Source organism: Microtus oregoni, unplaced genomic scaffold (assembly GCF_018167655.1).
Source record: "Microtus oregoni isolate MIOR12 unplaced genomic scaffold, Mior012 000022F_ref0000154, whole genome shotgun sequence".
In the NCBI taxonomy this organism is placed as follows: domain Eukaryota; kingdom Metazoa; phylum Chordata; class Mammalia; order Rodentia; family Cricetidae; genus Microtus; species Microtus oregoni.
The window spans coordinates 789,760-802,959 of record NW_024543081.1 but is presented as its reverse complement, the minus strand read 5'-3'; the positions used below and the strand labels follow the sequence as shown (position 1 = coordinate 802,959).

The 13,200-nt window shown below is 43.3% G+C and overlaps 1 protein-coding gene across 1 annotated transcript; it reads left to right on the top strand.

The window, feature by feature from the left end:
- Positions 1-359: 359 nt before the first annotated feature.
- On the top strand, positions 360-1,203 carry LOC121461230 (glutathione peroxidase 1-like). The gene has a single exon (XM_041672187.1). The coding sequence runs from the start codon at positions 390-392 to the stop codon at positions 993-995; it is 606 nt and encodes a 201-aa protein (XP_041528121.1). The 5' UTR covers positions 360-389; the 3' UTR covers positions 996-1,203.
- Positions 1,204-13,200: the final 11,997 nt, after the last annotated feature.

Genomic DNA, 13,200 nt, shown 5'->3' with positions numbered 1-13,200 from the left:
AGACCCCTCCTCCCAGCATGCACATTCCAGTGACACATGGCATGTGAGTGATAGTCAAGAAATAGAAGACACTGTCCTACTGTCGCTGTCTCAGAGGCTGTGAGTTGGAGCTAAGGTGAAGGTGGTCATCTTCGGTTCAGGCTCCCGGGAGCCGTTAGCATGAATCAGGCCATCTTGTACTTGAGACTCATGCTTGATGAACTGTCCAGCGGAGGAGCCGACAGTCATTCCACATCTCCTAGAACTGGTTCCCGGATGCCCTCGAGAGCAGAGAACAGGCAACTCTTTTACATCAGGTGGTCTAGCATTTGTATATACTCTACAACCATCCCTCATTATGTAAATAATCATAAGAAGGATTCCGTTTTTAATTCACCCACTCTTGCAGTATGTGTGCAGCTCGGCTCTCCGCGGCGGCGCAGTCCACCGTGTATGCCTTCTCCGCGCGCCCGCTCGCGGGCGGGGAGCCTGTGAGCCTGGGCTCCCTGCGGGGCAAGGTGCTGCTTATTGAGAATGTCGCATCCCTCTGAGGCACAACGACCCGGGACTACACCGAGATGAACGATCTGCAAAGACGCCTCGGGCCCCGTGGCCTGGTGGTGCTCGGTTTCCCGTGCAATCAGTTCGGACATCAGGAGAATGCCAAGAACGAAGAGATTCTGAATTCCCTCAAGTATATCCGACCTGGTGGGGGGTTCGAACCCAACTTTACATTGTTCGAGAAGTGCGAGGTGAATGGTGAGAAGGCTCATCCGCTCTTTACCTTCCTGCGGGAGTCTTTGCCAGCGCCCAGTGACGAGCCCACTGCGCTCATGACCGACCCCAAGTACATCATTTGGTCTCCGGTGTGCCGCAACGACATTGCCTGGAACTTCGAGAAGTTCCTGGTGGGCCCGGACGGCGTTCCAGTGCGCAGGTACAGCCGCCGCTTTCGCACCATCGACATCGAACCTGACATAGAAGCCCTGCTGTCCCAGCAGCCTAGCGGCTCCTAAGGCGGTCCTGGCATCCGGGTTTGGTGATCACTGGCTGCACTCTTGGGGGGAGTTCTTCCATGATGGTGTTTTCTCTAAATTTGCATGGAGAAACACCTGATTTCCAGGGAAATCCCCTCAGATGGGCGCTGGTCTTGTCCATCCCCGCTGTCTTTCTGCCTTAACAAAGGTGATTTTTTTCACCACTAATAAAGTGCTCAATGTCAAAGAAAAAAAAAAAAAAAAAAAAAAAAGAAAGATAATTGTAAGAAATCTAAAGATTTCGTATAGTGCTTGGTACAATGTAAATGCCATGCAAACCAAGGCTGAGGCGTACTGTTGCAGAATAATGGAAAGAAAACGCTCTAAGTCTGTACAGATATTATTTCTTTTATTTATTTATTTATTTATTTTATTGAGAAAAGGAGTAAAAAAAAAAAGTTTCCACCTCCTCCCAGCCTCCCATTTCCCTCCCCCTCCTCCCACCCTTCTTCCCCTCCCCCCACTCCTTTCCCCCTCCCTCTCCAGTCCAAAGAGCAGTCAGGGTTCCCTGCCCTGTGGTAAGTCCTAGGTCCTCCCCCCTCCGTCCGTATCGAGGAAGGTGAACATCCAAGCTGGCTATGCTCCCACAAAGCCAGCACATTAAGCAGGATCAAAACCCCGTGCCATTGTCCTTTGCGTCTCATCAGCCCTCATTGTTCATCTGGTGATGGATGGAGATAGAGACAGAGACCCACACTGGAGCTCTGGACTGAACTCCCAAGGTCCCAATGAGGAGCAGAAGGAGGGAGAACATGAGCAAAGAAGTCGGGACCACGAGGTGTGCACCCACCCACTGAGACAGTGGAGCTGATCTATTGGGAGCTCACCAAGGCCAGCTGGACTGTGACTGAAAAAGCATGGGATAAAACTGGACTCTCTGAACATGGCGAACAATGAGGGCTGATAAGACACAGATATTATTTCAAAAGACCGTTTCCACCCCCAGTTGGTGGAACCCACAGATGTGGAAGGCCAGCTGTGTTTGCCTTCCCAAGCCCTGTTGCAGCTGAGTGCAGTCGGAGACCTGGTGCTGCTGACTGGACACACCTGCTTGGGTTATAGATACAGCCAGAGAGGCGAACAAGTCGAGCCGGGGGGGGGGGGGGCTCTCTGGAAGTGGTGGCAGCTGCAGTCAGTAATGGAGGAAGGAAATGGTGGCTCTATGGCAACGCTGGGGCTGCGGAGGGCCAGATGTCTGCGGGTGTCCGTGAAACATGCTATAATACCCAGGTCTGCTGTGTGACTCTGAGGCCACAGCCCAGCTTCAGATACCCTAGTCCAGCCTCTCTGGGATGGGGCACACTGCTCCGAACCCTCTGAACAACTGTATTTTTTTCTACAAGATCAGAGTCCCTCTGTACCTCAGTTCTCCTGACTGACAATGTGTCTACTACTTCTTACTACTTGTGCCTCACTTGCAGAAGAGCTTTCTGAGCTCAGAAAGATTCAGTATGTCAATATGTATTTCCAATGTATCCAATAGATTCGCTGGAAGAGGAAGTTCCAACTATGGAACTCCATTGCACATCTATGAACGGTGCTGGTATCGGAAGCGACTCTGGTTTGGAGAACAGGGTGACTTACCTAGGTTATAGACAGGAGAAGCATGAGATTCAGCCAGTGCTTTCCCATCAGGGATAACTAGAACCTTTCAGGCTCAGTCTCTGAATAACTGCAAGATACCAAACACCTTTCTCAAAGAGGAAGTATGCTCCTTGCTAAACATACAGCCAAGAAATGAGTTTGCACAATGTGCCCAAGTTCCAGGTGTCATTCAAGCTTGGTGAATGGAGACCCAAGATGCAAAGGCCACTGAACTATCGGATAACTGATCAGAATTGAGAGAGGTGGGGTAATGGGAGTCATTGCAAGAGGGCAAGCACCTCTGATTGCTCAGGTGGAGTCTGCAGAGTGCAGTGAAGGCTATGAATGGATAGCAGGAAGTGTTAGGATGTCACTCTGTGGAGAAGCCAAATGGTAGCTCTACGGCTATCAGCAGTGGTTAGGCCAGGAAAAGCGCAGCCTGAGGGAATTCTGTTCCCTCAGACATCGACTCTTTCAAAGCTACAAAGGGAACGGAACTAAATCTCTGTCCCTCTAAACAACTCAAGATTCAAGATTTGACGTGGAATTGTGCCTCTCAGAAGTTCTCGTGCTTCTCCTCGCCCCTCTTTATTTTATTTTATTTATTTGAGACAGGGTTTTTATGTGGCTTTAGAACCTGTCCTGGAACTAGCTCTTATAGACCAGGCTGGCCTCGAACTCACAGAGATCCGCCTGCCTCTGCCTCCTGGGTGCTGGGAATAAAGATGTACACCACCACCGCCTGGCTCCACACCCCTCGTTAAAAACCCTTCTGTACCTGGCTCCTCACTACCACGTCCTGTCAGCAGGTTGCTGACCCAGCCTCCTAACCACGGGGGAATTTTATTTAATCAGATACATCTCTGCATCATTAAACAAATGTTCCAGAGCATAAACAAAAGCAACACACCTTAAAATAATATTCTACAACATAGGCGGTTTCTCTAGTTCTTCAGTCCCTTTTACGCACACCCTATAGAGAGTGATTCACATTGTAGCAGGAACCCCAGAAATTGTTGTCAGTCACCTTCAGTCCCTCTTACAGGCCACAGCGTACTGTCTGCGGCACAGAGATGCGATCCTTTCGTCGTGCAACCCTGATGTGTGTCCGAAAGCTGTGGGGCATTCTCGAAGGCCGGAGTGCCGCCGTCAGTTTCCAGTCCACCTGCTCTCCCGCCACAGCCACCCACGGCTGCATTCCCAGACAGCAGAGTGAACAGCCATAGCAGTCATCTTGAATTTGCCGAACTTCACTTGGTACTGGACCTTCTGGGGAAGGGATAAGGCTGGGCAATTAAAATAGGGATGGACACACCTCCTCGGACCAGAGGGAGGCTCTTTGTGTTCTATCAGTTAAAAATGTACCACTGCGCGGGAAAGGAAGCGCGCAGAGACACGGGATTCCATCAGTCCGTGTTCTGTGCTATGAAGGGCGTGAATTTAATCTTCTCTAATTGTTTGTCATTGCATACAAGCAGAAAGTGAACGCGGAGCTCACAGATCTGCCTTTCTCCCCAGGAACTGATTTTAATATCAAGGCCGTGAAGGTCACTGCAGAATTTGCCTCATATTTGTGTGAGCTAGATCTGGAGACAGTCTCAAATATTTACACTTACTGGCCACGCCGCATTTTAAAGGGAAGGAGACAAAAGTGAACGCCATGTCTGGGTCCTGCAGGCGCCTGCCACTCACCTGCTCCCTCTGGAGGAGATAAAGACGCTGCTGGACAGAGAGCCCCCTGAGTGCACTCAAATGGCTTCCCCTGCTGGATGACAGACCCAGGATCTCCCCTGCCCCTACCACCACACAGGGCTGCTGACCCAGCACTCAGAAACAAGATTGGCGTCAGAACTGACCACAAATTCTGAGAGCAACAAGACTGCATTATCTTCAATTGTCTGGTCGATCTATTTTTTGTTTGTTTGTTTGTTTGTTTGTTTAGGTAAGCCCATTTTGCTTCACCATGTGGATCTAAATACTATGGTGACAACTTTGTTAATTAAACCAGTCAAAAATTTTATTATACAAATGAGGCTTAGTCCCTTAAATTCTTACTCTTGTTGTATTAATTTTTGTTACCAAAATGAAATACCTGGGGTAGAATACTTTTCTAGGAGAATAAGGAGGAAGAAGAGGAGGAGAAAGAAAAGAAAAAAGACAAGGAGGAGAATGAATTGGTAAATGAAACTGTTCTTTGTTTAGGGTTAAATTCTGAAGGTGCAGAGATAGAGGGCTGTACCTGATGATGGCTTCTTGCCAGCCGAGTCCTAAAACCACGATCATATGCCAAGGGGAAGAGAGAGCACCTCCAGTGCCTTCCTCTTTCACAACGCCACCAGGATTCTGCCACTGACATTATCTAATCGCTCCCTCAAAAGCCCAACTCTAAACCCCATAGGCTCATGAACTTTCTACCCTTCCAACAGCTTGTGATATGGATCAACTTTCACCACATGAAGCCCTGGGAGACACTCAAACCATCTGGTCCATGGCATCTGGAAAGGATACGCTTATTCCGGGGCTCAGCACAGCACAGAAAGCCTTCAAAATTCTTTCTCAGGCATTGCTTTTAGTGTGTAGAGCACATTTTCTGTCTGTTGTTAAGTTCACAACGGTAGCAAGTAATTCTTCAGAACTGCAATAGGTTTAAAGTACCCAGTCTCACAATTTTTTTCTAGGGGTCGTTTTATGCAAGTAAAATTTATTACTATTCCAAAGAACTTTCATTCAGGTGACCTGTATTCTGATATTAACCACATCAGAAAGCAACATAGAAATTTTAAATTGGTTATCATGTTATTTTAGGACAACAATGACAAATTCACTCCATTACCACATTGTTAACATTTACATTAGTATTTTTATGAAAAAAAAAAAGAAACAAAACACTGCTTTCTCCAAAACAAAGGCAGCTTTCATGAGAAGAACAGTGTCATTTTGTATCACTTTTAAGCCATTGTGCTGTCAGGGAACAACAGAACAACTGTTTCCATGCAGGTTCACTCAGCCTATCATGTTAACTGAGGACATGAAGAGCAGCTGGTCTTTCACACATCTGTAAATGAGAGGGGATTGTTCTAGAAGTCTTTCCAGGCCATGGCAGCCTTCTTTGATACCATGCCAAAGTTCAAATAGCAGTTTCTTGGTAGTTCCTAGCAAAGTGGAATTTGAAACAAGGAAAACACGCTCCTTATATTGTGCTTCATCAAAACCCAGTCTGTGTGGGCTGAGCTCCCAAAGTCTAGTCAAAGAGTGGAAGGAGTGAGAATATGAGCAAAGAGGTCAAGACCATGATGGGGACACCCACGGAAAACAGTCTACCTGAGCTAAGGGGAGCTCACCAACTCCAGCCAGACAGAGAAGAAACCAGCATAGGACCAAACTAGACCCTCTGAATGTGAGTGACAGTTGTATGGCTGGGGCAGACTGTGGGGCAACTGGCAGTGGCAGCAGGATTTATCCCTACTGCTGGTACTGGCTTTTTGGGAACCCATTCTTCTCGGATGATACCTTGCTCAGCCTAGATATGGTAAGGAAGGCCTTGGACTTTCCTCAAAGCAATGTGTCTTACCCCCTGTGAGGGGTAGATGGGAGGTGGGGAGGGAGAAGTAGAGGGAATGAGAGGAGCGGAGGGATTGATATGTAAATGAAATAAGATAGTTTGTTTTCTTTTTAAAATAATAAAATTAAATTAAATTAAAAACCCAGTTTGTGATCTACTTTAACAGAATCTGTTATTGGTATGTACGTATCTGTAAAGTGATTGTGTGCTGGCTATTTAGAGAATAATAGCTCACTGTTTTATGCAGCTTTTCCAATATTGACATACCTCATGCTGTAGAGTGTTATCAAACCTTATAGAACTCTGGAAAGCGCTGTCCTGTTTAGAGGTTAAGAATGCAAAGGGTTGGGGGCTGGAGAGATGGCTCAGTGGTTAAGAGCATTGCCTGCTCTTCCAGAGGTCCTGAGTTCAATTCCCAGCAACCACGTGGTGGCTCACAACCATCTGTAGGGAGGTCTGGTGCCCTCTTCTGGCCTTCAGGCATACAGACAGAATATTGTACACATAATAGATAGATAGATAGATAGATAGATAGATAGATAGATAGATAGATAGATAAAAAAGAATGCGAAGGGCTAACAATATCTTAGTATTATCTAAGAAAGCAAGGCTTGACTTCATGGGTCTAGATCATGGGCCTGATGCCCCTTTGAGATGCTGTTCACCCTAAGAGCTCAAACCATATCTTCAGCCTAAAGAAATCAGTGCATGCCTCCCTGGAGCTGGTTGGCTGGAGCAGAGCCTTAAGAAGCAAGCAGTTCTGTGCTGTAGCCTAAACACCCCTAATTTATGGTCATACCTTGTACCTGGCTTCCTCCACACTCTCTGTCCCTTAGGTTACCCCATGTTCAGTTACTCGATAGAGAAACATCCCATCACCCTGAATACTACAAAAGCCTGATATTTTCTTTTGTTCACGGAATTGTCCTGAAGGTCCCTCTCTGGGCCTCTGCTCCTCAGTCCCTGGATCCCATGGTCATGAAGCCACCCCCTCTGTTTATGAAGCTCATTTCCAAAGGGTAATTTTGTTTCAGCTCATTAAAGAGGCCACAGAGCCTAGTGACCTCATGATGATATTGAAAAGCAGAAAAGCCAAACTAGGTAACCATGCTGAGACTGAACTGGCTGAAGTCCAGACCACATGGCCTCCTGCCCAGCACCCTCTACGTGGACTGAGGGCTGCCAAACAAAAAATATTTTCTCTCACCTGTACTTCTCATTTAATACCCAACCCCAATTCAGAAATGCAAAATTGTGTTCATTGATTCAGAAAAAAACATTAGATATTTTATCATGCAAAAAACAGACATCTATTTTTAAACAATATTTCTGTAGCCCACCCACAAGTTAGGAGTGACATTTTACTAATAAGGGACAAAGAAATTTTGAAATAATTTTGTGATGTTCTTATACATTGCAAAGTTAGCTGTAATTGTAATTTTTATCTGTCTTGATGATATTCTCTCAAATATCATAAACTGGGGCTCAGAGTCTTGAAATATGCAATAAAACTGATACTTACAGAAATGACTAAGGATAGGTGGAGTGCCATTAATTAAGCAATAATCCCTTTGAAATCAGTCATTACCAGCAGTTTTTTGCTATGGGCCATTAACAGTCTAACTAGCAAGTCATTAATAGTGGTAATAACCAATTCTGAGGGGATTACTGCTTGAATAAACTATATATAATAATTTTAAACTCAAAAAAATTCACACTTTTATGTTAACCTTTGAGTCATAAGTGAGTGTGGATGGAATTGTCTGAGAATATTACTGCCTCATTTTAAAGAACATAAATACTACCCTTCTCCCTTTATCTGGTCCTATGTTTTTGCCTAACTTGTCTTTGCATTTGAGGATGGTGTTCCTCATACTGCCGGAATACAGAGGGCTTTTCCATCCTGACATATAGATCTATAGACTGGTGGCTCCTTGCACCGCCTTCACTGCTTTAGAGCAAGCACTGCTGTTGACTTCATCTTTAAAATACAAGTTCACTTGAGATCAATTGCTGTCCAATGTCATTTTGTGAATATTTTTACATCACAGAAATTAATCATATGTGTTGTGCATGGGAGCGTGTGTGTGCACATGTGTACAAGTGTGTGTGTGAATGTGTGTGTACACATGTGTGCTCATGTGTGTGCACATGTGTGTGTACAAACATGTGTGTGTGGGGGTGTTCACATGTGGGTGTGGAAACAAATCCAACCGGAGGAGGTAGTGAACACACTCCTGAGTACTGATTATGGGGGTATCTCCAAATGTGCATTTCTATACCTTGCTCCCTTCCACTCCTCCAGGCTCTGTGTGCTCCAAAGGAGGTTTGGACAGAGTTTTTTAAAACATATTTCTTTCATTTTTTGAAATTATAATAGCATCATCCCAACTTCCTTGTGCTCTGTCTAAACCATTTCTACACCCCTCCTTGCTCTTTTTCAAATCCTTGGACTCTTTTTTGATTAATTGTTGTTAAAAACACACACACACACACACACACACACACATTCCTAAATAAATACAGAGCTGATTATTTGAACTGTAGTTTCTTGGCTACCCTGACCCAAATAATCATTCAAAAATGATATTCATTAACACACTACTTGGCCAATGGCTTAGGTATATTCCTAGCTAGCTCTTATATCTTAAATTAACCCATTTCTATTAATCTGTGTATTTCCATGAGGCTGTGGCTTACCGGAAAGGTTCCAGGTATCTTTCTCATTCAGCAGCTGAATGGTATCAGTCTGACTCCACCTACTTTCTCCCAGAATTCAATTTAGTTTCCTCACTTAGCTGTAATCTACTCTGTCATAGGCCAAAGCTGCTTCTTTAATAACCAGTGGTAATAAAACATATTCACAGCATTCAGAAGGGAATCCCACATCAGGTGTGCTCTTCCCTGGGGAAGAATATTTCTCTCATTATTTCTTAGGGGCCTGTAGTTCTTTGTGTATGTAGTGTTGAGGCCTCCTGGGCTTTCCCCCATCCACTTTTACCTATCTATTCTTGTCCCTGTTGGGCTCATGTTTAGGCAGTCGCATTGGTGATACTTTATGTGTGGAGCATCTGACATTACTAGGAAATGGTTTCACAGCAAACTCCCTGGTCTTCTGGCTCTTACAATCTTTCTGTTCCCTCTTCCACAATTATCCCTGAGCCTTGGTTGTGGTGTAAGAGTAATATTTATAGATATATCCATTGGGACTTATCTCCACAATCTACACTTTGATTGGTTACATTTTCAGTAATTGTCCACATCTGTTGCAAAGAGAAGTTTCTTTGATAAGAAATAAAGAGTGTACTTATCTGTGGGCATAAAATTAGAATGTATTTAGGGATTATACTAGTTTAGTAAATTGGTAGCTGTAGGTTCTTCTATAGCATCCATGGCTTCACTAGCCCTGAGTAGCTGGCTAGGTTTCCAGCTCCAGGCAAGATTTTCCTCTTGTTGAGATTAGGGGAAGTATGATTAGAGAACTGTTGGTAATCACTAAGATATATGTATTGTAGCTATACCCATAGGGTTACTGTGCCATATGGGTCATTGTGGTTCATAGGCATCATAGCTGGACAGAATTGTTGATCACTTGCCTCCTTTAGAAGCTTGCATGGTGCCTTCTGTTAGTCCTTAAAATGAAGTCTTTAAGGTCATTTGCAGTTTAGAGGTCTCTAGGCCATATTGTGAAGTGTATGGTGTCCTCAACAATAGGAACTCACCTTCCACCTCTGGAGGGGAGGGCAACTAAGGGCAATAGAAATAGTCTATAATATCTTGAGAATCTCTTGGACAACCTTGACCAACAACCCATAATAGGACTTCTTGTGTCCTAAAGTTTGAGATTTGGAGATTTTATTAAAAGGTCTTTGTTTCTTGAAGAGAGCATCCTTAGTCCAGATGGAGAAACACCTCTCTGACATATTTGCTGACCAATAAACCTTGGCTCTTAGATAATCATGCAAAGTATATATTAACGCTTGGTCATCCTCTAAAAGAACCTCTTAAAGAATGAGCCAAACAACAAAGTCATAGAATACATGAAAAGACCCTGGTGCCGGGGGAGGCGACAGAGATGAATGGGGAGAAGAAAGCAACTCATCTTCAAAAGCATCGCAGTGTCTTCTTTTCTCAGAACGAGCATCAAGGCATGAGAATATTTTATTAAATATCTGCATAATGCTCTCTTAAATATTCAAGAAAATGCTTCCTCTGGGAAACTGACAAATAGGCAAGGATAAATCAGAGTAAGGAATGGCTGCCAATTTCCAGCCACAATGTAAGAAATGAGAAGTAAATTCAACAGTGCAGAAAATGAACAAATGAATTAGAAGATAAACCTGAAAATTTCTTAGATAAAAGGTTAAAATAAAGACAAACACATAACCTATATAAAAATTCAAAACTACTGTCATTAGCTCAAAGTTCATAAATTAAATTTTTTAAAAACTGAGACAACATTTGCCAAAACACAGTCTTGGTTTTAAGGAGTCTGTCGAAAACAGGTGGGAAGGGCTGTCTGCCTTATGAAAGTGAGAAAGGAACAATTCAGCAAGGTGACAAACACGCAAAGTATAACTGCCCTCAGTAGTAATAAAATCTATGAATGAAATATCCTCACTGTCAAACCGAGAACTAGGAAAGCCGGTGTGTTATGAACATAAAGGAAAAGTCCTGAGCCATATCGGAGGACATTAAAGGAACATCACTTCACTTTTGTTTGCTAAGAACCATGGCAATTTGGCAATAGAGTAGCATGATTTGAAAATCTAAAATTTCTGTAATACAATAGGACTTATATATCTCCCTGTGAGTCATGGATTATATATCCACTGCCCTTGAACCTGAAGTATAGTTTATGACTACTGTAACCAATAAAACATGGGAGTTAAAAATCCACATGAAAAGCTATGGTCCAGCTCCAACCTCAGTTACTTTAGCCTCCCCAGCCAAGCATGCACCTTCACGTCCAGTTATCAGTAGATTCAAAGGGAGAAGAGATGCCCTTTCCCCCACTAAGATCTCTCAAAGCTTAAGATTCATCTGCAAAATGTCTCCTTCCCATCTCTACTTTAAGCAGTATTGGCTTAAAGTCTTCATCTTTCAAAAGGAATGCTCTCGATAGGTAGTGCAACTGTCCGATGCAATTAAAAACTAAGCTACTGTCAGTCATGTGACCTCTGCATATCTACTGAACCAAAAGTAAAAGAAGAGAGACACCTCTCCTGCTCTGGACAATCAGCCTTTACTATCAAGGGAAATTGACTTTACTTGTTACTGGTACAAGGCCAAGTAATGTGGTACATCCCTTTAATCCCAACAGAGTCAGGTAGATCTTTGTGGGTTCAAGGCCAGCCTGGTCTACGTGGTGAGTTCCCACCCAGCCAAGTCTACGTAGTGAGAACCTGCCTCAAATGATAAGGAAGGAATAAGCAAAAAATAATAATACAACACCACATTGTTGGCAGGAAAGACTCTTTAGTTCATGTTGATTTAAGCAAGGAGCAGGAGGGAAAGGGATTCCACAAACTTACCCAGAAAACTTGCTGACTCTTTTGGCGCACATTAAAACCAAAGAAACAATGTCAGCAAAAAAAAAAAAAAAAAAAAAGAAATACACACTTATAGTCAAAAACAAAAAGAGCCTCCACACAGGAGAGACAGCCCTGCACACATCAGCCCCTCTACGAGTGAGGCCCTGCTAGTCAAATGTGTCTCTGAAGCATTAAACTCAAGGTAGAATGGCTAAACTGGATAGAAGGAAGAGAGACAAAGTTGTTTGTCACTGATTCTCCACATCTCAATACTGCACCAGTTCTAATGGCACTGAAGAATAAATTTTCTCCTTAATTAAACAACTTGGTATGATTTATAAAAGCCTCCTGCTTACTGCTAAGACTTAGACTGCATTTTCCCGTTCTTTACGAAGATGTTCAAAGACTCAGAATCAAGTCTCTAAACAGGATCTCATTACTAAAGTCATTACTAAAGAAAGAAACTCTTGGGTTTTTGTTTTTTTGCAGATTTCAAAAATAGACACTAACTAGATCTTTAAACAGAAATTTGTTTTCCATTTGAACTAAGTGATAAAAAAGTACATTATTAGCCAATATTTTTGAGTGCATACATCCTTCCTAAACACCAACTATAATATTATCTTCATCTATTAAAGATATTGTAATAAATATTACTATTTATTAATAAAAATAGCTACTATTCAATACAAGGCTGCTCAGGAGTTTAAAGACAACACTGTATGAATATCAAATCTTCAGACATTTAGGTTTACTTAACCGTCACCTAATATTAAGCATACATATCTAATTTTTTAAAATTCTCTGTAATCAGCATCTCTGTACTTTTCATCTATAAATAGTCCCTAGTGATTAAACTCCAAGAATAACACCATCCCAACCTATGAAAGCTCATCAAGAAAGCATCACATCCACCCATAGGTACTTTTGTCTCATCTCCTAAAATCTAATCCACACCCAGATTTCCCAAGTCCTCCCCTCAGGGTTTAGTCTAGTGAGTACCTGTGGCCTCCTCATCCGTGCCTTTTCCACAATCTACCTAATTTAACATGGGTCTCTCAGCCAGTTCACCAGCCCAGCCTGTTCTTCCCTGCTGTGATGGCTGATTTTACTGGTCAACTTGACTACATCTGGAATACACTAAATCCCAAGCAGCTGGGTACACCTGTGAGGGATTTTTCTCGATTGAATTATTTGAATTATTATCCCATTAGTTCTGTTCCTCCAAAGAACCCTGATAATGCCCCTGGCTTCATTACAGAGATCTCTAGGCTTAGTTCAGGATCTTCTCATTATATTGCTAACCATAGGACTTTATAATGCCTTATCCCACCTTTCCACTCAGGGTTATCTACCCCACACTCATGACTTGGAACAAAACGCACATCATATATGCCAGTCCGGTCCCCCCTGTCTACTTGACTGCATTCCACCCAAGACATTTTCAACTCTAGACTCAACCTGTCCTCACAGCTTCTCTTCTTCTTCAACCAGCTTTACCCAT